We start from the raw sequence: 23,220 nt of genomic DNA, 5'->3' as shown, positions 1-23,220 counted from the left end.
CCCACAACCCGCGCATGTGCCCTGACTGAGAATTGAACCGTGACCTCCTGATTCATAATTTGATGCTCAACCACTGAGCCACGCCAGCCAGACGACATGTAATATTAGATTAGTTTCAGGTGTATAACAAAGTGATTAGACCCTTTCAACTATAAAAATATACTATTGGCCAATAAAAATTGGATCATCTCCCACCGTGCTTAAAATACTTTGGTGGTTTCTCTCTCTTTTAACAACTTTGAGATGCAATTTGCAGACCATAAAATTCACCCATTTAAAACATACAATATAACCATTTTTAGCAATTTTACCAAGTTGAACAACCATCACTATAACCCACTGTAGAACATTTTCATCACCTCGTAATATCCTTCATACATGTTTATAGTGAATTTCCTCTCCAGGCATTAATCAATTTTTTGTCTTTATGGATTTGCCTTTTTTTTGGACAGTTCATATAATTGAGAATCATACAATTTTGTCTGGCTCCTTTCACTTAGCATAATGTTTTTGAAGTTCATTGTAATGTTTTGGATTCCATATTGTAGCAGGTACTTATCGTTTATTCCTTTTTATTGTTAAACTAGAGGTCCGGTGCACGAAATTTGTACATGGGAGGGAGGAGTCCCTCAGCCCACCCTGCACCCTCTCCAATCCAGGACTTCTCTTGCAATTCGGGATGCTGGCTTCTAGCCACTCACCTGCCTGCCAGCCTGATCCCCCTAACTGCTCTCCCCTGCCGGCCTGATCGCCCTAACTGCTCTCCCCTGCTGGCCTGATCACCCCTAACCAACTCTGCCTCGGCCCCGCCACCATGGCTTTGTCCAGAAGGACGTCCGGAAGGTCGTCCAGAAGATGTCTGGTCTAATAAGCATATTACCCTTATATTAGTATAGATAGTATTCCATTGTGCAGGATACAATTTCACATTTTGTGTATCCATTCACTACTTGGTAGATACCTAAGTTGGTGAATATTTCCAGTTTGGGGCTATTATGAATAATGTTGCTATGAATATTTGTGTACCTTTGTGTGAACATCTGTTTACATTTTGGGATGATAAATGCTTAGGAATAGAATTGCTGGATCATATGGTAAATTTATGTTTAATTTTTTAAAGAAATTACCAAATTGTTTTCCAAAGAGGCTGTATGTACCATTAGATATTCCCGCCAGCAATGCATGAGGGTTCCTGTTTTTTCACATCTACACCAATATTACTTACTATCTGTCTTTTTGACTATAGCCATCCTGCTAGGTATAAAGTAGTATCTCGTGGTTTTATTTTGCATTTTTCTAAAGAATGATTCAGTGACTTCTCTTGGTTCTCAAGGTGAAATACAAAGTCCTTAACCAGACCTTGAGCTCCCGTATAATCCAGCCAGCCTGCCTGCCCTTCTCTCTGCTCCAGGCACTCTGTCCTTATGTGTTTCAGTTAGGATGCCTTTGGCTGCAAGTAACAGAATCTGTACAATAGTGCCATCAAGATGTGGGGCTTAATTTGGCTTGATAACAAAGTCTAGCAGCTGTGGCTACAAGCATGGGTTTGGTGGCTGGTAGAGCTTAGGGTTGGTGTCTTTATGATTCTTTTAGCCTTTTCCCTTGTGTTTTCAAGATGGCTGCCATCTTGTTATGGTTAAGGCAGAGAGACCAGGAGAGGGACAGGCAAACATTTTCCATGCCTCCTCCTCCAGTAAACTTCCTTTATGTCTTATTAGCCAGAACCGTGTCACATGGTCACTTATAGCTGCAAGGGAGGCTGGGACAGTTGGCTATGTTGCTGAGGCTGGACACATTGCCACTGTAAACATAACCCAGGTCTGGTGTCAAGGAAGGAAGGACAGCTGTTGGGGAAGCACCTAGCAAGCCCTTGATTTAGATGTTCTTGCTTAAGTGCTCTCCCTGTCCTCACATTCCACTCTTCAACCAGCTGTGCCTTCCCACTGTCACTTCTTGGTTCAGGTATTACTTTCCAGGGGTGGGAGGGCTCTCGGTGTCGTTTATATCTCGCTGTCATGCTGCTGCTCACAGCATTCAGTTCTTTCCTTTACTGCACTTAGCTCATAACTGGTCTGCAATAGATGTCAGATGCCTCCCTCTGTAGACGGTAAGCCCCTGATGGCAGGGGCCTTATCTGTTTCCTGCTATGTTCCAGTACCTAGCACAATACCTGGCTTGTAGTAGGTGCTGGTGCATTAATATTTGTCAAATGAAAGAGCAAATAAAATGAACAGAGAAACCTAATTTCTTTCTACTAGGTGCTGCACTGGGGCTTACACTGTGTGATGCACACAGCAGAGGTGGTTTGAACTAATGTCAGTTTTTGTAGGAAATATTGCAAAAATGTGGGTTAATGACCATTCAGTGGGAATACATTGTTAGACTTTTCTCCTTTCTGAAATTGACTGTATTTCTCTGGCAAATGATGCCATATGCCTCTATTTGAGTGGTACACTCATAAACTTCTGGCATGAGAGTGTTTTCTGTGATTGGTTCATAATTTTCTGGGCCTTCCCCTGCCCCATGCCCTGTTTAGGAATATTTATGGGAAGGAGCTCAGGCTATGGTTATCTTTTGAATTTTTAACAGAATCTGTTAAGTAGAAAATTCTCCGTCTTAGTTGTTGTGGTAATGCCTTTCCTGTTCTTTCTTGTGCACATATCTGTTAGCTGGGTCTGTGTGGATTAAACTACTGTGCATTGTTAAGTTATAGAAAGGAACATCCTGAGCTTGTCAGTAGGCCATTAACTGGCTTGGGTCATGGGTAAGATGCCATCGTATATTGTGGGTCTTCAACTGAGGTGGTGCCTTTGGATTTCAAATGTTGGAATTGCTTAGCATAGTAGATGCCCTTCTCTGAAAATGCTTTTTGCTTTCCTGGTTGCAGGTGTGTACAAGGTGACCCCACGCTCCTGCCACCGGTTTGAGCAAGCGTTCTATACCTATGACACGTAAGCTGGGGCTTCTCTGCTCTGTGTGTTTGTGTGACTTCCATAGAGAATGAGTGTGTCTCTTCTTTAGTCATTTCTGAGAACAAAAGGAATTTTTTGTAGTTTTTCTGGAAGAGGTTAAGGTTAGGCATTAAAAAGTTTCTAGATAAGGATTTTAAGATGCTTGGGGAAATTAATATTTTCTTTTTTTTAAGTTAAAGCATTTTTATTTTCCAATTACAGTTGACATTCAATATTATTAGTTTCAGGTGTACAGCATAGTAGTTAGACATTTATATAATTTATGAAGTGATTCCCCCAGTAAGTCTTGTACCCACCTGGTACTATATATAATTATTACTATATATTTTTTAAAATATATTTTTATTGATTTCAGAGAGGAAGGGAGAGGGAGAAAGAGAAACATCAATGATGAGAAAGAATCATTGATTGGCTGCCTCCTGCACGCCCCACACTGGGGATCGAGCCCACAACCCAGGCATGTGTCCTGACTGGGAACCCAACTGTGACCTCCTGGTTCATAGGTCGACACTCTACCACTGAGCCACGCCGACAGGCTAATTATTACAGTATTATTGACTATATTCTCTATGCTGTAATTTTTGTATCTATTGTAACTGCCAATTTGTACTTCTGAATTCCTTCCTCCTTTTTTCACCCAATTCCCCACCCCCCTTTCCCTCTCACTACCCTCAGTTTGATCTCTGTATTTATGAGTCTATTCCTGTTTGGTTTTCGTTTATTTTGTTTTTTAGATTCCACATATAGGTGAACTCATATGGTGTTTGTCTTTCTCTATCTGATGTATTTCACTTAGCATAATACTTGGGTAAATTATTGAGAAAGTGGAGATAGGAACTCTTTCCCAAGAATTCTGTAAACCAAAGATGGAAGGCTGTGGTTTCGAAATGGATTAAAGATAATCTTTGTTAACTCTTCCTCCAGCCCTCACTGATAGGAATTTCTCAAGCTCTAGCCCACCATTTCTCCACTTTTACAAAGGCTTGTGGGTGTCACTGGGGATTCGAGTGTGAAGTTTTGGAGTGGAGAAATCATTTATTCTTTAAAACCCCGATATATGTATTTCAGAAGTTATTTTGGCCTAAACTAAGAGCAATTTCATGTAGTCTATTTCAGGGTCAGGAAGGTGGCCCATAAAGGGTGTTGTTTGTGATCCCTTGAGAATGACTAGGTGATATTGCCTGTGTTTTATTTCCACTTCTGTGATTTATAGGTCTTCACCCAGTATCTTGACGTTGACAGCCATTCGCCACCATGTCCTTGGAACTATCACCACTGACAAAGTGATGGATGTCACTGTGACTATCAAGTAAGACTAGTGTTTTGTGGTGGGCTGAGCAAGGGAGGCTGGTGGGTGAGGCCTGGGGGCTTCTCTAATAGACTCTCTGAAAACTATTTTTGATTTCTTATCTCTAGGTGTATATACAAATGGCCTTCTCTCTCATACTGATGTGACATAGCCATAAATTAGCAGCAGCCTTGATCCTTTCCTTTTATGATTCACGAATTAACTTGGGATGAGGAAGAGCCTTCTGACAGCTCGTTTTAGTGCCTTAAATTTCTGTTTGAACTCTTTATACTTCCTTTCTTTGCTAGGGGGAAAAAAGTCTCTGGTTTATTCATTGTATTTCAAGTGTTTTAGCAAATTCAAAAATATTGCCTATTTTTCTTAGACCTTCTCTCAAGAGGTTGGAAAATAGAGATAGTACCTTGTGTAGGAAAGGTCATGAGAGAGAAAGAACATGAAAGGCCGTGCCCCCCTGAGGGTCAGGTTCATGTGAATGTGACCTTTGAGAGAAATTTTTGCATGTGGTGAGGTGACACCCCAGTTTTCTTGAGAAATGAAAGTTTTGGCAACGGAAATCTGAGTACCTTTCTCTGTCCTTACGTTAGTTGAAGTTGCCTTTCCAGCTATATCTCAATCTTTTTGTCCACCGCCTTTTCACCCATCCATCCTTTCCGAAAGTATTTCTTGAGAGTCTTCGGTGTGACTGGTCGTAGGCCACAGCTCCTGCCCTAGACTCAAGGGGGAGGCAGATAGTCCAAGAACCAGACACAGAGCTGAAAGATTACAAGTGCCATAAGCACTTTGAATTTGAACTTGTTGGCGTTGGGGACATTCAGGAGAGTTAAGCTGGTAGGGGCCAGGCCATGTTAAGCCAGAGTGATCCTTTAATACCAGAGATCATATGATTCCTCTACTTCAAACTCCAGGGGTTTTTCCATTCCACTCAGAATGAAATCGAAGGTCTGTGAAGCCTCAGTCCCCGCAGGGCTCTCCCCCTCCCCCGACCCAAGGACTCTTCCCTGGGGCCCTTTCCCCAGGTTACCTTGGTCTCCTTGCTATCCCTTGAGCTCCCCATCCAAGACTCCCAGGACTTTGCACTTGTCCTCTCCTTGCTTGAGACACTCCTCACCCAGAGAGCCACTTGGCCCACTTTCTCCCTTCCTTCAGGATTATTTGATCCGAAAGGCCTTGGCTCACTCCCTAAAAATAGCACCCCCATGCTCCCAGCACTGTCTCCTTCCACACTGCTTTATTTTTTTCATTGTACTTGTCATGTGACATCATTTTTCCTTTTCCTGCCTCTTCCCACTAGAATGAGGATTCGCCAGGATTAGGGAATATGTCTTGTTGAATGACTGTATCCAGTGCCTGGTTCTCTGGCAGAGGATGTTCTTAATATGGGTTGAATGAAAGGCAGAGGGTGGCAGCCTGGGTAGAACTCATGTCCTTGGAAAATCTGCCATGGTTTCATCCAGCCATCAAGTTAATGGTATCTCATTCCAGCCCAGATCTACCAAATACTACTACCATCACACAGAAATTCAGCCTTTTCTTATTTTTAATATGTTTTTATTGATTTTTAGAGAGCGGAAGGGAGAGGAATAGAGAGAGAGAAGCATCTAGGAGAGAGAAACATCGATCAGCTTTCTCCTGCACGCCCCCTACTGGGAATCAAGCCCATAACCTCTTGGTTCATGGGTCAATGCTCAACCACTGAGCCACATTGTCTAGGCCAGTCTTTATTTAAAAAAAAAACTATTAATATATTCAAATCAGGAGAATATTGTGCCATGTGTGGTTTTATCAGGTGTTTAGTTTTGTTACCTATGGGCTGCTCCTTCCTTTCCTCCAGGTCTTCCATTGACAGTGAACCCGCCTTAGTCTTAGGCCCCCTGAAGTCTGTGCAGGAGCTGCGGAGGGAGCAGCAGTTGGCTGAGATTGAGAGCCGCAGGCAGGAGCGGGAGAAGAAGGGCAATGAAGAAGGTGGAGAAGGAAGCACCAAGCCCCCTGTCCAAGAGATGGTGGATGAGTTGCAAGGCCCCTTCTCCTACGACTTCTCATACTGGGCCCGGTAAGCTCTCTTGGGCTTTCTCTGCAGTGTCCTCTGTTCTGATAGTCTTCCTAATGGAGGGACAGAGCCAGCCAAATTGAAGTCTTTTTATTATTTCAGGTCTGGAGAGAAAATCACTGTCACACCCTCGTCTAAAGAGCTGCTCTTTTATCCCCCTTCCATGGAAGCCACCGTCAGTGGAGGTAGATGTCACCTCAGTGAGCCAGTGACACACCTTTGCAGTCGTTTCTTTGCTGCATTGAAACATTTATTCTGTGTTGTTGTTACAGAGAGAGCATCTTTGTAAGGCACATAGAAGTTACTATTTGATGAAGGAATGAGTGAATGAATGAAATCAGTAAGAGTAACTTTTGCTATCAGAAAGGGGAGATCTTTTTTGGAACAGGACTTGTTTTTTCTTGACATTACCAGGTTGACAGCAGAGGTCCGTGAAAAGCAAAATCATCAGTTGTGGAACATTAGTTAATCCTGTGTCTGAACTATTCATGCTGTTTAGGGCCCTTCTTTATTGGTAACTAGAGGCCCAGTGCATGTCATTTGTGCACTGGGTGGGTGGAGGGGGCCCCTCAGCCTGGCCTGCACCCTCTCGCAGTCCGGGACCCTGTGGGGAGTGGGCCTAAGCTGGCAGTTGGACATCTCCCAAGGTGTATTAGCACTGCTGACTGCTGCGCTCACCAGCTGGGAGCCCAGCTTCTGGCTGAGCATCTGCCCCCTGGTGGTCAATGCGGGTTATAGCGACTGGTCATTCCACCGTTCGATCAATTTGCATGTTAGCCTTTTATTATATAGGATTAGAAGTAATTGCTTACTGAGTATTTGCCTTTTGGCTACTGATAGTTTTTTCTAGCATCATGGGTTCATTCAATACTGGGCATTTATGTGGCTTGTGTTTGGAAGTAGAGTTTGAAGAGCCCACCTTTCCACGGGCAACCTGTCTGGGGTGGCCTTCCGTGTTGGGTCCTCTGAGATCGAGCAGCACAACTCTTATCTGCTGTGAAGGCATCTCTCCCTGGTGGGCTGGTGAGAACCGAGAGAGAGGAGTTGTGAAACTTCGGCCTGCGTTAGGTTTACCTGTTAATGTTGTTGGCAGTTAAATAAGGCCTTTCCAGGATGGAGAGAGGCTTGGGCCACTTTTCCTTATTGAAGTTTCTGGAACATTAAACAACCTCATTTGGAGGTTAGCTTCAGATACCTCAGTTTTAGGCCCTTCTTATTGGGAAGTTCCCCACCAGAAGACTCCCGACCTCTGCAGCTCGGTTGTATTCTTCTGTTCACCTCTTTCCTTTCAGAAAGCTGCCCAGGGAAGCTGATTGAGATCCACGGGAAAGCAGGCTTATTCCTGGAAGGCCAGATCCACCCAGAGTTGGAAGGAGTCGAGATTGTCATCAGTGAAAAGGGGGCAAGTTCACCCCTCATCACAGTCTTTACCGATGACAAAGGTGCCTACAGGTAAGCTGGGATTAGGAAACATTTGCTTGGGGCCAGCTGGGGAGCTGGGATTTCCTGTGGTGAGGCGAGGCCGTCTCTGCATTGCTCTCTTTCTTCAGTGTCGGGCCCCTGCACAGTGACCTGGAGTACACCGTGTCCTCACAGAAGGAGGGCTACGTCCTGACTGCGGTGGAAGGAACCATAGGAGATTTTAAAGCGTATGCCTTGGCAGGCGTAAGCTTTGAGGTAACACTGTATGTTTTTAAAAAGCAGTTTTATTGAGGTATAATTTGACATACAATGTACTGCACATAAAGTGTATAATATGATATATCGCCAACATAGTCTCGACATAAGAACACACCCATGAAAACACCACCAAACACCCCCCAGTTTCCTTGTACCACTTGGTAATCCATCCCTCCCATCCCACCCCACTGGTCTGATCTGCTTTCTATCACTGTGAATTAGTTTGCAGCTTCTAGAGTTTTATACAAATGGAATCATACAGGGTGGCCTCTTTGTCTGGCTTTTTTCATTCAGCATAATTTGGAGATCTGTGACTTAAACTTGTTTGGGAAGTGTTCCAAGCTTTCCCCCTCCGCGGTTCTGTGTCAGAGGACGCAGGGGGCTCCTGCAGTGGTGTTTGATGTCTTTCTCTCTTCCCTCTGTCCTTCTTGGGAGGGAGATGCTGTGAGATGCCCGAGTAGGAATATTTTCAACATGGAGGACAAAGGAAAAGAACGGCAGATCATCTCACATAAAAAATGAAAATTCTGTATTGCAGATTACATCTTAAACTAAATTGAAAGATATTCAAACTGGGAAGAAATATTTATACCATAAATAATATCCCCAGTTTACAAGGAACTTCTTAAATTGATAAGAAAAAACTCGATAGAGAAAACAAAGGATACGAAAAGGCAATTCACAGAAGTAATACAAGTGAATAATAAACATAGAAGAAATGCTCAATTTTGGGAGTGACTGAGGAAATGCAAAGGAAGTTACCATTGAAGCACTGGGTTTTGGGTTAGATTTGCAATAATTAGAACCATATCCATGTTTTGGAGAGCGTGTATTTTTCCATGCATGGATGATTTATGGAGCATGCATGGCTATAGCCACTTGAGAGTTCAATTTGGTGGTATCTTTCTGAATTTAAAGTACACATACCCAACAATTCTACTCCTAGGATTGGATTATTCAGGAAAAGAGAAAAACCTAAGTGCACAAAGATAAGCATGTTCAGGGATCTTTAGATTGTCTCTCCTTTTCCACCACAAGACAGTTTACTGGCCTCTGCATCTGAATGCTATTCCACTGTTAAGCAGTGAGGCAGATCTCTGGGCTGATAGAAGAGGAAAGGCAGGGTCTGAGGTTGAGGGCAGAAAGCATGTGTAGTGTGTAAGCATGCCATTTTTCTTTTAATCCTCACCTGAGGATATTTTTTCCATTGATTTCTAGAGAAAATGGAAGGGAGGGAGAGAGAGATGGAAGGGAGGAAGCATGGGGGGAGAGAGAGAAACATCGATATGAGAGAGACGCATTGATTGGTTGCCTCCCACACACCCTCCCCCCTCCCCACATTCCCTTCCCCCCTCCCCACCACCGGGCTGGAGAACCTGCAACCGAGGTATCGAACCCACAACCCTTCATTCTATTGGCTGATGCTGTAATAACCACTGAGCAAAAACCGGCCAGGGCAAGCATGGTATTTTTGTCTCAAACCCCCTCCCCCAGTAAACTTGCCCGTCCGTCAACAATAGCCATAATGTTTATAAGCTTGGTGTGGGCATTGAAATAGTTCCTGAGGAGTACACACCAAGCTATTAACATCAGTTACCCCTGGGGACGAGGAACAGACATTCTGTTCCCCCAACAAATAACAACGAAAGAAAAACAACCCATAAGAATTGCCTCTTGACTTGTGAACTCTTGTCTGCATGGTTACTATGGGTTCACCTTGCTGTGGTTCCTTTCTCGCCCCCAGATAAAAGCTGAAGACGACCAGCCCCTCCCTGGGGTACTCCTGTCCCTCAGTGGAGGAGTGTTTCGTTCCAACCTCTTGACTCAGGACAATGGCATCCTGACTTTCTCAAACCTGGTAAGACGTCCTGTAACTTAGCTCCTGCCTGTCTTCCCCACGAGGAAGCAGGGATGCAGTGTGTGACTTACATACCGCTGGACAACGTGAGAACAACACCAGCGTGGAGTGTTTGAAGTTTCTCAGGGGAGCAAATGTAATTAGAGTATCGCTCTTATTAGAGTTTAATGCGGCTGATTCATGTTCCCTTCTGCGCACACTTCTTGTTTTCTGGTCACCCAGCTGTCACAAGGACAGTGTAATTAATGACCCTGGCCACAGCGATTCCTGTCTTAGGCAGCCCTTTGTTTTACCAAGGACCCCGTTGTTTATAATGCCGATCTTATTCAGCAGTTAGCTTGTGTTTCTTCTGCAAAGTGCACTCCCCATGCTGTGAAGATAGCACCAATTTTTCATTCCAGATGTAGCCTGAGCCCTTGGCTGGTGGGGACTTAGGAAGTATGCGTGAATTGGCCATCTTGTCAGTCCTGGGAATAAAGTGATTGTTACAGGGGTGTCACAAGCAGTCAGTGAGGTGTATCCAAAAGGTCATACGCTGTGTGGTGATGCATACCCGGGTGCAAATCTTCCCTCTGCTCCTTACTTGCTGTGTCATCTTGGGCAGATTACTTGACCTCTGAGCCCCAGTTTCTTCATTCCTAAAATGCAAAGGACTGCTACCTCCACAGTTACTGAAGGCACGTGGTAATGACAGCTGCTGTTGTTAGAACTGTAATTGCCGTTACCATAGCTGTTTATGGTAGAGTTACTGGTACCATTTCTGTCTGTCCAGGAAGCCCTGGGCTCTTGTGGCATAGTTCTGGTCCATCATGACTTAGTCGCCCCCTTTTAAGCCCGGCCCAGAGGCTCAGTTGTGGTTGTCTTTTGGCAGAGCCCTGGCCAGTATTACTTCAAGCCCATGATGAAAGAATTCCGGTTTGAGCCATCCTCCCAAATGATTGAGGTGCAGGAAGGGCAGAACTTAAAGATCACCATCACCGGGTACCGCACGGCCTACAGGTGAGCAACCCCTGCCCACTTCCCTCTCATCCAGGCCTGGCTGTGGGATCACCCTCAAACTGCCATCATCTGGACGCTCATTCCAGCCATCACATGGACTAAATTTGGGAGCCAAGGGACATGGGATATGGGTCCAAGACTTTTGATTGCCGCCCTTTCCTTCTAATATTTCAAACTAGTGGTTCAGCCACAAAGTTCCTATTTTGAAATTGGCCTGTGAGAGCCTATCTGGTTGCTTTAAAATTTTTAAAGGAAGAATGCATTCACTTGAGTAAAACATCAAAATGTTGAAAAGAGTACACAATGTAAAATTTTCCTTCTACTCTTGTCTCCCAGCTACCTCAGTTTTCCGGTGTTTTTAAATACTTCCAGTGATGGTTTTTTGCAAATACGTGTGTGTGTGTGAATGTGTGTGTGTGTATTTACACACACACACATTCACACACACACACAGGTATTTATATACACTTTAAAAAGCACTTGAACATTGATTAATCAGAAACAGTGGGTTCAGAAAAATGGGGTCATTTTCAACAATGAAATAAAAGAGAAAATGATTTATTTTCCTTTCATTGAATACTTTGCTATTTAGAATAAATCCTAATAAAAATAAAATAAAATAAAATAAAATAAAATGGAATAAAATAAAGCTTAGCCTTTTTAGCTTACAATTTTCTGGAGTGTCCCTTAGGATGTATGAGAAGAGATACTGATGGTATCCTGGCTGGATTGGCAGGTGACACAGTGAGATCGAAGGGCCTGTGGCCTTAGAGCACAGTTCTCCATTGAGCTGTTTGCACTGTAAATTGTTGGTAAATGCAGGACACTTTGAGTTTCTTAGTGTGCTTCAGAAAATCACAAAAGTATCACGTTCCTTGTCTTCTCTTGTCACTCTAGTTGCTATGGCACAGTTTCTTCTTTAAACGGAGAGCCGGAGCAGGGGGTTGCCGTGGAGGCGGTGGGACAGAACGACTGTAGTATTTATGGGGAGGACACTGTGACGGATGAAGAGGGGAAGTTCAGATTACGTGGATTGCTGGTGAGACTTTGAGCATGTTTTATTAGGGGATTTTTCATACAGTGTTTGGAGGTATCTTGTAGAACCTCCAAAATTGATAGGATTGGGCCAGGCCAGAGGGCTGGGGAGGTGGGTATGGCTCTGGAACCCTCTCAAGTTTTTTCTTAACTGACACTTCTTGCCTTTTAACTAGCTGACATATTGGTTTGGGGTTTTGTATCGAAGTAAACTTGGAAACACATGGGTTTGGTATAGAATTGGGGGTTTTGCCTAGAATTGGGTGGTTATGGCTTAGGTCAGGGCTCTCAAATCAAAGGCCTGTGGGGCCCATAGAGAGGTGCAAATGGCTGAAGGAGGCTGGGTGTAGAGTCGGGAGTGAAGAGGACTGGGAAACTGGAGAGGGCATGGCCCATGTAAAGGGAGAAGCTACATCCCAGCTCTAGCTCATTATGGCCATGTGGAAGACAGACTGAGGGCAGCCACAGAGTTTGAATTTTTAAAAGAGAAGTCAGAAATTTAGATTTCCATGTGAACATTCCTGACTTCTCTATGTAAACAATTAATTAAAAAAACAACACACCCATAACTTCTTTGTGTGAGCCGGACAACCATCTTATTGTCCTTTTGGCTGCTAAGTAGCAACATTTGGTTTAGGATTTGTGGCACTTTTTTTCTCAGTTTTTATTTGTTCATTCATTCCCATGCTCATTCAGCAGACGCTGAGTGTAAACTGTAGGAGTCACAGTGTGTGGGTTAGACGGCACCCACTGGACTGGGCCGCTTGGATTTGGAGTTGGGTCCCCAGCCTTTCAGACTCACAAACTATATTCTTAACCCCAGAGGTGGCCTCACGTATCTCAGCAACAAACTAATGTTAGCCCAAATCACGTGAGCTGAGATGCAAATCACTTCGCCAGTTTACTTAGATACATTGAAGCAATGCTGTTCTTCCCCAAAGACAGGAATACTCATGTCCAATGTCCAGGGCACCCCCATTCTCAGATATTGGGGTACCTGGAAGTCAGGTCGGAAGCCAGGGGAAAGATACCTACCTTTTTTTTAAATAAGTGTGTAAGGAAAAAGTGACTCAGAATTTTTTTGACAATGGGTTCATTTGTGCTATGAAAGCCTTGCTTTTAAGCTGAATTTATCTAGTTTGCAGCCTTCCTAGAAATTCTCCTTTGAACTCATATCTCTCTTCATCAGAGTTGCCACTAACCCATGCAGCAGTGTCAAAAATAAACATAAAATGTCATTTAATCAAGGCCATTTACTTCCATCTATTGGAAAATTGCCATCATGTGCTGGCTTTCTTCGACCAAATTATTGCTATCTGACAAAATTTTCTGAGTAAGTGTATACACATCTTTCATGTGATCAGTGTCCAAAAAAAGGTGGTTTTTTTTCTTAGAATGATGACTTTTTGGTAAACATGCTATATGCCTATAAATGTAAGTAATAGAATAAAAAGTATAAAGAAGAAATTTTTTTTAAAAGGGAAAAACCTGAAATTCCACTTCCCAGAAATGATATCCACAGTAAGCATTTGGGAATGTCATTCCAGGTATCACTCGATGTACTATACAAGCAGAGGGGAGGGGCGGACAGCAGGGAAGAAGAACTTTGTCAGACTGGGAGTGCATTATATTTGCAGTTTTGAAATAAGAAACCACATTTAAGTTTCCTTGGGTAAAAGAAACTGAATGGGGATTGAGGAATTGCAGAATGTCAGGTAAATGTTTCTTCATCAGGATGTTGTTGTTTTTAAAAATCTTTATTGTTGAGAGTATTACAGATGTTCCCCGTTTTCCCCTATTGTCCCCCTCCACCCGGTTCCCACCCCACCCCAGGCCTTCGCCACACTATTAGGTTGACAGGTGCAGACTGGGAGCTGAAATGAGTGAGGCAGGAGAGCTGTGGTCCTGGTGCGGACCTGCAGTCAGAGCAGGCTCAGATCAGGTTGCATGTGACGAGCCTGTTTCTAGAGAAGTGACGGCCTGGGTTTGTTTGCAGCCGGGATGTGTGTATCACGTGCAGCTCAAGGCAGAAGGCAATGATCACATTGAACGGGCCCTCCCCCACCACCGGGTAATTACGGTAAGCATGAAGTTCTTCAGCAGAATTCAGTGGTGTGATTGCTTCCTGATCAAAAACCTGTTAGCACTCCTCTGGCTGTCTGCCTATCATCTTACTGCGATGGTGGGGGTGGGGGGTGGGGGGTGCAGGGGGAGCTTCAAATCCTAATTAAGGGTCCTCTTGGATTAGTGTCATCTTCCCAAGCAGCATCTTGTGGGGTTTTTAATGAACAGCGTGGCTGTCACTCATCCAGAGAAGAAATTTGAACTGTTGTTTCCCCACTTCCCTGCAAGCTCTGATCATTATTCTGCAAGTTGAGGATCTTAAAGCACAAGGAGCTTTCTAATCAAGGGCATGTGATAAGGGAACATGGGCCTAATTGGTAGCCGTGCCACCCAGATTCCTTACAATCAGATAACCTGTTCTTCCATTTGGTGGGCAGTCTTTTTGATATTCCAGACAATGACTTCTTAGCTAATTGACGCCTAACAAGGCAGCCCTCCAGGAAGTAGCCAGGGAATCATTTGAAATGAAGCTTTTCTCCCACAAAATTTGCTAGACTAGAGGGCCTTAGTGGGACAAGAGGGACTGCCTTGTGGTGGCTTTAGGCATGAAGTTTGTGAGGGGTTAGAGAGAGAGGTGGCAGGCCATTTAGGACTGTTTGGCCTGGAGAGTGGATTTTGTTGATGTCTTCATGGCAGCTGGCATTTTAAATGGCCGTACTTTCCAGTTCTATATATTTCCTTGCCGTCGTGACTTAGGCCAGGATCACCAGCAGCCGTGTGGCCTGTGAGCTGGCAGATATGAACAAGTGATGAATTGAGAGCACACACCCACCCAGAGGGGCTGCTGTGGCGTGGTGCTTGCTGATTGCTGCCAGGCAAGAACGTCTTCTTTTTCAAGAGAGACTAAAAAATCTGGCTTTTTTGTACATGACATTTTTAAAAATATTGGCTAGTAATTAAAACTTAGGAAACAAAGGCTGCATTTGTCAAACAAAATGTGTCTGTGAGCCAGGGGTAGCCCATCTACTTACTATCAGATTGTGACCTGGGACTTAGGATGCTTCTGTGGCCTTTAATATAGGAAGTGAAGTTTGTCATGAAATAGCCCCTGAGACGTCACACAGCTAGAGTAGAAGTTCCTCTTCCAGCTTCCTCAAGACCAGCATTCCTTATTTCTTTCCAGGTTGGCAATAACGACATCGACGATATAAACATCATTGTTTTCCGGCAGATTAATCAGTTCGATTTAAGTGGAAATGTGATCACTTCCTCCGAGTATCTTTCTACATTATGGGTAAGGCCAGCTTTTTAAGGTGAAAATACCGTCTTCTTTTCCGCTTTGAGACAAGTAGGAACCGGATGCCTGGGCCTCTCTGGTGCTGGCTTTAGCGTGCTAAAGGTGGAGATGCTGAGTGTTGAGGTTGAGATTTAAGAAACTTCGATCCAAGCATATATCTGGGGGAATGATTGCTGGTAGCTGGAGAGAGATGTGTTCCAGTTTCAGATAACCGTTTTACTAGCAGTATATATCTCTGTAAGTATTGTAGTAGGAGCCTAATGAATGATCAATATGATCTAAAGTCTGAAACAAATACAATTTTAAGGCAAAGTGCTTCGTAACTATTTAAATTCTGTCCAGGGTGGAGATGGTGGGCAATGAACTAGATCTCAGCCTGTCTGGGCTGCCTCCTGTCATGGGTGGTTACTTCCCTTGTCAGCTTGGGCAGCCACTTCATTCCCATGGACCTTGGTTTTCTCCTCTGTAAAGCCAGGGAGTTAGACTCACTGACCTCTTAAGGTCTGTCCAAGTTCTAACAAAATGTGCTCTCTGGAATTAAGGAAGAGGTGTTTATACAGTGCCCTGTGATCCCTTGAAAGATGTCAATGAATCGCCTCGGGAGTGTATTTTTCAGAGGCCCCAGGAAGGGGTGCTCTGGAGTTCTCCTGCCGTAGGTGCTGGGAGGAGCCCCATAGCCTTTAGCGTCAGCCAGGACTGTACCTCCCTCTTCCCAGGCCCCATCACATATGGTGTGACAGGCAGCACACCTGGGCTGGAGAGAGAGGCCAGAAGCAAAGCCGTGCATTGCTGGAAGCAGACCAGAGTACCAAATGCAAAATGGGAATGTGTTTCAGGTTCAAGGTTACAGCATATGGAGAGCAGTCCCAGGGGGAGGGAGAGAGGGGCGTGAGACCTCAGTGATGTGGGGGAGTCCCAGGCCCCAGCATGTATAGATTATGTGACCTTAAGTGATGCAGGCTCCCCAAGTCTCCTTAGGGATAATAACGATGCCTGTTTAGTAGCCAGGCTGGGTGACAATACATATAAGGCGCCTGTTGCATACCTGGTATATTATAGCTATGTTAGAAGTGATTCTTTTTAAATATTATACTATTATAACCATATTGAGTGTTCACACAAGTCGTCAGAATCTGCTGTAAGCCTTACATGTCTTTGCACGCCATGTAACTGGAATCTCAGATGACTGAGGAATGCGTTACGTATGGCCTGTCAGGGGAGGACGGATTCTCTTTCAAGTACCCATGTTTCCAAAGACCCTTTCCTCCCAGGAGATAAGCTCTCCTGAGGATGTCTGAAAGGGAAGGTTTATCGTGTCTCAGTTCAAAAGCCCGTCCGCTTTGTTACCGCTCTCCAGGTCAAGCTGTACAAAAGTGAAAACCTCGACAACCCGATTCAGACGGTTTCTCTTGGCCAGTCCCTCTTCTTCCACTTCCCGCCACTGCTCAGAGATGGCCAGGTAATGGCACAGCACCATTCTCGGTTCCCTCTTCGTTTTAATAATCCCACTTTTCAGTTTAAGGAAGCACGGTTCTCTCATTTTCTCTCTAAATACACTCCACAGAAATGGTTGATGTTTTCCTCTCTGAATCAAAGGAGATTGGGCTCTGTAGTGATTATGTTTCTTAATTAGTGTTTTTCTGTTTACAAAAATAACACTTGTTCATGACAGGAGAGTTTGGGAGGGGGTGGGGGTTGTTATCAGACATAACACCCTCATCCAGAAATAACCACTGTTAACGTGTTGCTAAGTATCCTTTTGGTCTTTTTTCAATGTGTGTGCACATGTGTGTATAAGTTTAAATCTACAGATAAATTTATTTTAATAATTCAGAGCTGGGATTCTTATATATCACTTTGTAATCTGTGCTTTTCAGTGAAGAATATGTCCCAAATCTTTCCCATCATAAATCAGTTATAACATGATTTTGAGTGGTTGTACAGTAATTCATAGTACAAGAAATATCATAATTGATTTAACCAAGGCACTAATGTTGGACATTCATTTATTGAATATAGAATGTTTATTATCAATTCTAACTGGACAGAGAAAACTTTTGTAGTTGGTGTGGTGGGAGCAACCTTTGCAGAGAATTTGGTTCCTTTCTGGGGACTTAGCTTCAGGGTATCAGTAGTGAGCCTGTGGCGTGACATTTCCTCTCCTGGCTTTTCACCACCTGCACAGGGTGATACACTGGCCTTTCTCAGCGTGGAATGACTATAAAGCAATGACATAGGTTGAGATGGAGTTTGGGGGTTCCCCTTCATTTTCCCGATGCCCTCTGGGATGGATACTTTAGGCAGCACAGCAGTGTGAGCAGTGCTGGGTTCCAAGGCTGCTTGGCACTGTACTAGCTGAGTGACCCTGGGCAAGTCACTGTTCAGTCCTTCAGGCCTTGCTATCCCCATCTGTACAGTGGGGGTCATCGTGCCGATCTTGTCAGTGTTTGCGAGCAGAGCAGGCTTTGATCTGGCGCACGGGGCTCAGCACGCAGGGCTGTGACCGTCATGGTGCCTTTCCTGAGATGCTGTGTTCTTAACACATGCCAGCTAATGAGCCACCAAAGTGCTGTCCCTGAGAGTCAGCCTCATTTTGGAGTGCAAACAGTCTTCCCCAGTTTGACCACGTCCTTCCCTTATTAAAATGGGCTCATAAGAAAGCCTTGTGTATCATAAAGTCATATCCTCAGAGGGCCATAATTGTGGCTAAATGCGCTCATAAAAAGTGCCACGGCCTTCGAAATCTTTACAGAAGGCACATCTCAGAGACACGTGGCTGCCACTGCTGGGGTAACCCACTGAGGTTACCACTCTGAAGTTAGCGACATTTGTGTTTGGATGTATAAACTTGGGGATTTCCTTAAAAACATCACATCCATACGTTAGGTTTTCGTTTTCATCTGCTTTGCCCAAACTTCTTTATAAAATAACTTCTCACTTGTGCACAGAACTACGTTGTGCTCCTGGACTCCACGCTCCCCAGGTCCCAGTACGACTACGCCTTGCCGCAGGTTTCGTTCACCGCAGTGGGCTACCACAAGCACATCACCTTGGTTTTTAACCCCACGGTAAGGGGGAGGGGCAGTTCTGTGAAACCATGGAGCTGGCGGGAGAAGGAAAATTCACACACCCTGCGCCCCAGGTATTGGATGGAGGCAGGAATGCTGTGTAAAGGGCCCTCGGCCTGGGGCCCCTCGAGCATCCTGGATTTCGCACTCTGGACTCCCCAGGTGCGTTTCTGCTTTTACGAGCGCTGATGCCGGAGTCCCTTTCGAGGTGGAAACTGGCAGTGAGGGGTGGAATCGTTTAGGTCAATGGCTCAGCTGTGACTTTTGGGAAAGAAGGTCACCACTGTGCCACGGCGTCATGATGGGTGGCATTGAGGTCCTCCAGGAGGCTCAATATACCTGACACACCCAAACTTCTAGAGCCAGCTGCCAGCTTACAGGACATGTATAGAGGTCACCAGAGCATGTGACAAACACAGCCAGATGTAGGATGTGGGGCACTGCAGGATGACAACCTGGAACCTGACTTATTTGTCAAATTGCAAGAAAAATAAGATAACAACAACATATGGATGGGGTACCTGTAGATTAAAAGAAATTACTCAGTTTATCCGTCAGTTGCCATGTATGGATCTTATTGGATCTGTATCAAACAGGCTGTAAAAGAGGATGGGCATGGTCTATATTCTGATTGGCCCGATGACATTGAGGTTCTGTTTAGAAAGGGCGAATGGCTACTGGGATAGAAGTAGCAGCTGCTTCGTCTCCTCACTGGTACAATCTCTGGGACTAGCTTCTTCATTGCTGTGTGTCCAGCTTAGAGCAGTGGGTTCTCCCTACTTCCTGTAGGAAAAGGCCCCTGTGTGTGGCTGGGACTCAGCCACACACAGGGATGCCTGCTCTCATGGCCTTTGCTTCCTCTGTGGACAGTGGAAGTTCAGGGGTGAGGAATACCTTGTGATGGACGCTTTGTTCCTGAGCTCCAGAGAGCAAGTTATGAGTTTGGATTGTGGAGGGCGCATCTGAAAATGTATGCGAGTTGCCTCTGTTTCTTACTTTGGATAGTGGGAGTTTGGATCATGTGGGGTACCTGGGTGTCTGGGGGCACCCCATTCAGAAGGCTGGTGGGTCACGGCTGCGTAATAGCGGATGGCGGGTAAGTGGCAGTACTCTTGGTGTTTGCAGAGGAAGCTGCCTGAGCAAGACATCGCCCAAGGTTCCTTCATCGCCCTGCCTCTGACGCTGCTCGTCCTGTTGGCTGGCTACAACCATGACAAGGTAGGAAATCCAGAGACCTCAGGAGAAAGCGGATATATCAGTGAGCGGGGTCCCTCCCAGCTGTGAAGGGACAGAGAAGAATGTCCAGTGTTATAGAAATGACAACATTTTAGGGTGAGAAGGGACCATAAAAGCCTCAAATCCAGCCCCCCAGTCCTCCTTTCAAGGCCATACACATCTGTAACATCTCCCTCAATCCTTAAACCTGGACAGCTTTGGGGCACGTGTTGCTCAGAGCGGGCCAGCTGTCTCTGCTGACCTCTGGGTGCACAAGCTTGCCTTATTTTGAACTAAGGCTTCCCTCAGCATTAGCACCTAGCGGATGGTGACGACCTGGAAAAGGAGCTGTGCTCACGCAGGGTTTCAGTGCCCATCTGGACAGGAGTCTCCTGGCACCTCCTCACTCTCTCCCTCTCTTTTTAGCTCGTTCCCTTGCTGTTGCAGTTGACGACTCGACTGCAGGGCGTCCGGGCTCTTGGCCAGACAGCCTCTGACAGTAGTGGCCCAGAAGATGCCAAGAGACAAGCCAAGAAACAGAAGACAAGGTGGACGTGAAGAGGAGGAGGAGGAGCAGTGAAGTCTCACTCGGGACAGGCCACAGCCAGGGGACACCACCCGCCATTGGCATGAAAGCATGCGTTTGACTAACTTCAGAGAGCGTGTCCTTGGCCCCGTGTACCTGTCAGCGTAGCTGCCTGTACCTGTCCTCCCCGTCCGGCCCCGCGGTGCAATGCAATGAATGGACCCTCCTGTCACTCTGCTGAGCACAATTTATTTTCTGAGTTGAAGATAATTTATTATTATTATTTTTGTCAAAGGTATTTAAGCTGTGCTGGTGGTGTGAGAATGTAATTCTTAATCTTCAGCATCATTTGCAAGAAGAATTCCAGGAAACATGGTTTTGGCCCCCTCATGAAGTCCTGTTGGAGTTACCTTTCCCTTTAATGTCCCTGTGCACCAAGATCCCTGCTGGAAACTGCACAACGTGTGTCTCCTTCTAGGAGGGTATGTTTAGGAGGTAGAATCAATAAAATTGCCCGTTCATTGTGTCGTAGCTCGTCTCGGAGGTATTTCTTGGATGACATTGGCATAATCTATGGCCACGGTCATAGATTAAGATGCCTAGAGGGGCATGTGGGTCCGAAGTGAAGGGCTGGGGCAAGAAAATCCCCAGCAAAGGCAAGATGGTCCACAGCAGCTGTCGTTTGGCTTCTGTGGAAGGGAAGTAGGGGAAGGTGGCGCTTGTGGCAAAGTGCAGCACATGTGCCCTGTCTGAAGGAGCTGGCTTCCCTAGCTCACGGGGACTGCAGGAATGTGTGCTCATGTTTCTAGGGAAGCCAGAAAGAGCATTTTATGCGAAATCTTCCAAGTTTTAAATATTAGCAACAAAGTAAAATTTTAAAAAGATCACATACTTTTGTCCAATCAAAATGCATATGGAGGATGGGTGAGGACTGAAGGCTGCTGTTTGCATAAAGGATCCACAGGAATTCATAGCATTTGAACAACATTAATTCAGTGTTTATAGGAATTGAATTAAACTAAGTTATATTGAAGGAGGGGACGCATCTGTTTAACATTTGTTGAGTACCACATATGAGAGGCACTGGGGATATAAAGATGAGTAGAGTAGATGGCACTATGAATGGAGTTGGAAGAGCAGGAGATCAAGTCTGCTTAGTTCCTTACAGCCCCAGTGCTCAGCAGGTAGTGAGCATTCAAAGGAGAGGGAATGCATGGGTGAATGAACGATAGGTGGGGAGATGGTGTCTGTCTTCATAGACCCATCATTGGGTAGAAGATCAGCCAGTAAGTGGGCAAGGGCAGTGCAGGGAGCTGAGGGCCTCTCTGTGGCCATGGGGGCACCGAGCAGAGGTCTGATCCTGCCTGAAGACTTGGGGAAGCTTCCGAGATGTGATGTTTGGCCAAGTCTGGAAGGTACAGAAAGGAGACAGGAAATCCTGGGCAGAAGGTCTTGTTGGGTATAACTACCAAAACAGAAGGTCAGTGCAAGGCTTTCTTGGCTCCTGGCCCCCTGAGGAGTTGCTGTGTTTCCAACTACTGTAGTGGCCCTTGGACTGACTGGTTTGCTTTTTGAGCCCAGAGGGAAGTAACCTCTTGGAGGTTTGGGGCAGACGAGATACATAATCCATTTCTTGGAGTGTTTTCTTACTGTTATTCCGAGTGGACACCCTGTAACATCCCTTTTAAATGTTAATGGGGCTTTTTATTGACACCGAGTAAAGGTTAAGAGCTTGTGAAAGATACAACTAAATGTCAATATATTCCTTCCAGTTCCCGAGGCTGCCATTAAGTGGCAGTCTTCGCCCACCGCTGGCTGCAGGCCACCTCTGGTGTCCGTGGGACTTCCAAAGGGCTCTCTGTTCCTGGAAGAAGCTGATGTATTTCTCAGTCCTTTTGGAAGTCGTCTGTAATTTTCTTCACTTCCTGATCCCCCTGCGAGGTGTAAGTGCTAATGTTGTTACAGGGTTTTGAATGGGGCAGAAGTTCTATGAGACAGATTTTTTTCCCCCCTGAGAAATGTTTTAAAATGTCTAAAATGGTAAGCTCTTGGAGAACTCCATTGCTTGCATATTTTTGCTTATTAAAATGTTCCTGAAACCTCAGTGAGGACACTCCAAAGACCTTTAGGGAAGTGTCATTCTAAGGTGCTGCCTTCACAGTATTTCTCTCTTGTTTTGGATTTTCTCAACCAAACAGCAAGGATTATTGGAAGTGGGGGCATGGGAAGGGCTGAAAGCGGGTAAGAGGTTGTGCGTGTGCCTGTGTGTGTGTATGAGTGTGTGTGTAGATGGGGAGGGGCTGGCGGTTGCAAAAGAAGGGCAGAGGGAAGAGGCAGTGCTTGTGCTTTAAGTCTAATTGTGAGGAGAGAAGATTCATGAAATCAGGCGAAAGTGACTGCCCTCCTGAGGTCAGAGCACCCTCAGGAACGTCCCTGAATGGTTGCCATGTGCCAGGCACATGCTGAGCCCATTCATGCCTCTCTGTTGGATCTTCATGACTTTATGACGTGCATGTCCTTTCAGTCCCATTGTATAGAAGAGGAAACAGACTGGAAGCTCTTGCAGCTACTAAGTGGCAGAGCTGGGACTTGAACCCAGATCCAAGAGTTTAACCACCAGGCCCGACTGCCCCTGCGGTACAAATGAGACAGTGCAGTTACATGCCAGGTTTCTGGGGATAATGCAGGGGTTTAGAAAATTAATGTCGTGTGCAAGAGATTGGGCAGGAGCTGTAATAAAGTTACTAAAGGCCCAGGGACGTGTAGCCATGTGTGTGATGGAGGCTTCGGTCGTGGGGAAAGATGAGATGCCAGACAACCTTTTCATTTTTCCGTCAGCATTGTCTCTGGAACCAAAGAGCTAGGTGACTGAACACTTAAATCCGGTTCCTTAATAGGCAGGATTCCCTTTCCTTAGCAGCTGGGGCAACCTGAAGAGCAGAGCTGGGAAGGATTTGGGAGACAGTTTGCGTGGTTGCATTCGTCTTAGTGTAGGTGAGTGTCCACTAGGGGTGAGAGCTGTGTCTGAGTCATCTATGTTTCCAGTCCCTGGTTGGAGCTTGGGACAGGGGCCAGCCTCCAGACAGTCTCCAGTGATCCACAGTGTGTGCGGTCCCCTCCCACAATGAAGCAGGGCTGGCCCTCTGTGAC

At 45.4% G+C, this 23,220-nt stretch overlaps 1 protein-coding gene across 1 annotated transcript in view; it reads left to right on the top strand.

Moving 5' to 3' along the window:
* LOC139009024 (BOS complex subunit NOMO1) overlaps positions 1–20,601 on the top strand; it is a 49,717-nt gene extending 29,116 nt beyond the window's left edge. The window contains exons 17-31 of the mRNA XM_070412916.1: positions 2,888–2,951; positions 4,186–4,281; positions 6,113–6,331; positions 6,431–6,513; positions 7,621–7,780; positions 7,879–8,005; positions 9,753–9,866; positions 10,738–10,865; positions 11,763–11,904; positions 13,897–13,980; positions 15,148–15,258; positions 16,619–16,720; positions 18,210–18,329; positions 19,455–19,547; positions 19,971–20,601. Coding sequence (XP_070269017.1) covers positions 2,888–2,951; positions 4,186–4,281; positions 6,113–6,331; positions 6,431–6,513; positions 7,621–7,780; positions 7,879–8,005; positions 9,753–9,866; positions 10,738–10,865; positions 11,763–11,904; positions 13,897–13,980; positions 15,148–15,258; positions 16,619–16,720; positions 18,210–18,329; positions 19,455–19,547; positions 19,971–20,102 — 1,775 coding nt within the window. The 3' untranslated portion in view covers positions 20,103–20,601. The remainder of the gene's footprint in view (positions 1–2,887; positions 2,952–4,185; positions 4,282–6,112; positions 6,332–6,430; positions 6,514–7,620; positions 7,781–7,878; positions 8,006–9,752; positions 9,867–10,737; positions 10,866–11,762; positions 11,905–13,896; positions 13,981–15,147; positions 15,259–16,618; positions 16,721–18,209; positions 18,330–19,454; positions 19,548–19,970) is intronic.
* Positions 20,602–23,220: the final 2,619 nt, after the last annotated feature.

This window comes from Myotis yumanensis, unplaced genomic scaffold (assembly GCF_028538775.1).
Source record: "Myotis yumanensis isolate MYYU_CA2020_CCGP unplaced genomic scaffold, mMyoYum1.0.hap1 SCAF_4, whole genome shotgun sequence".
NCBI lineage: Eukaryota > Metazoa > Chordata > Mammalia > Chiroptera > Vespertilionidae > Myotis > Myotis yumanensis.
Note: the sequence above shows the minus strand (reverse complement) of the source record. Positions and strands in the feature narration are given on the sequence as shown.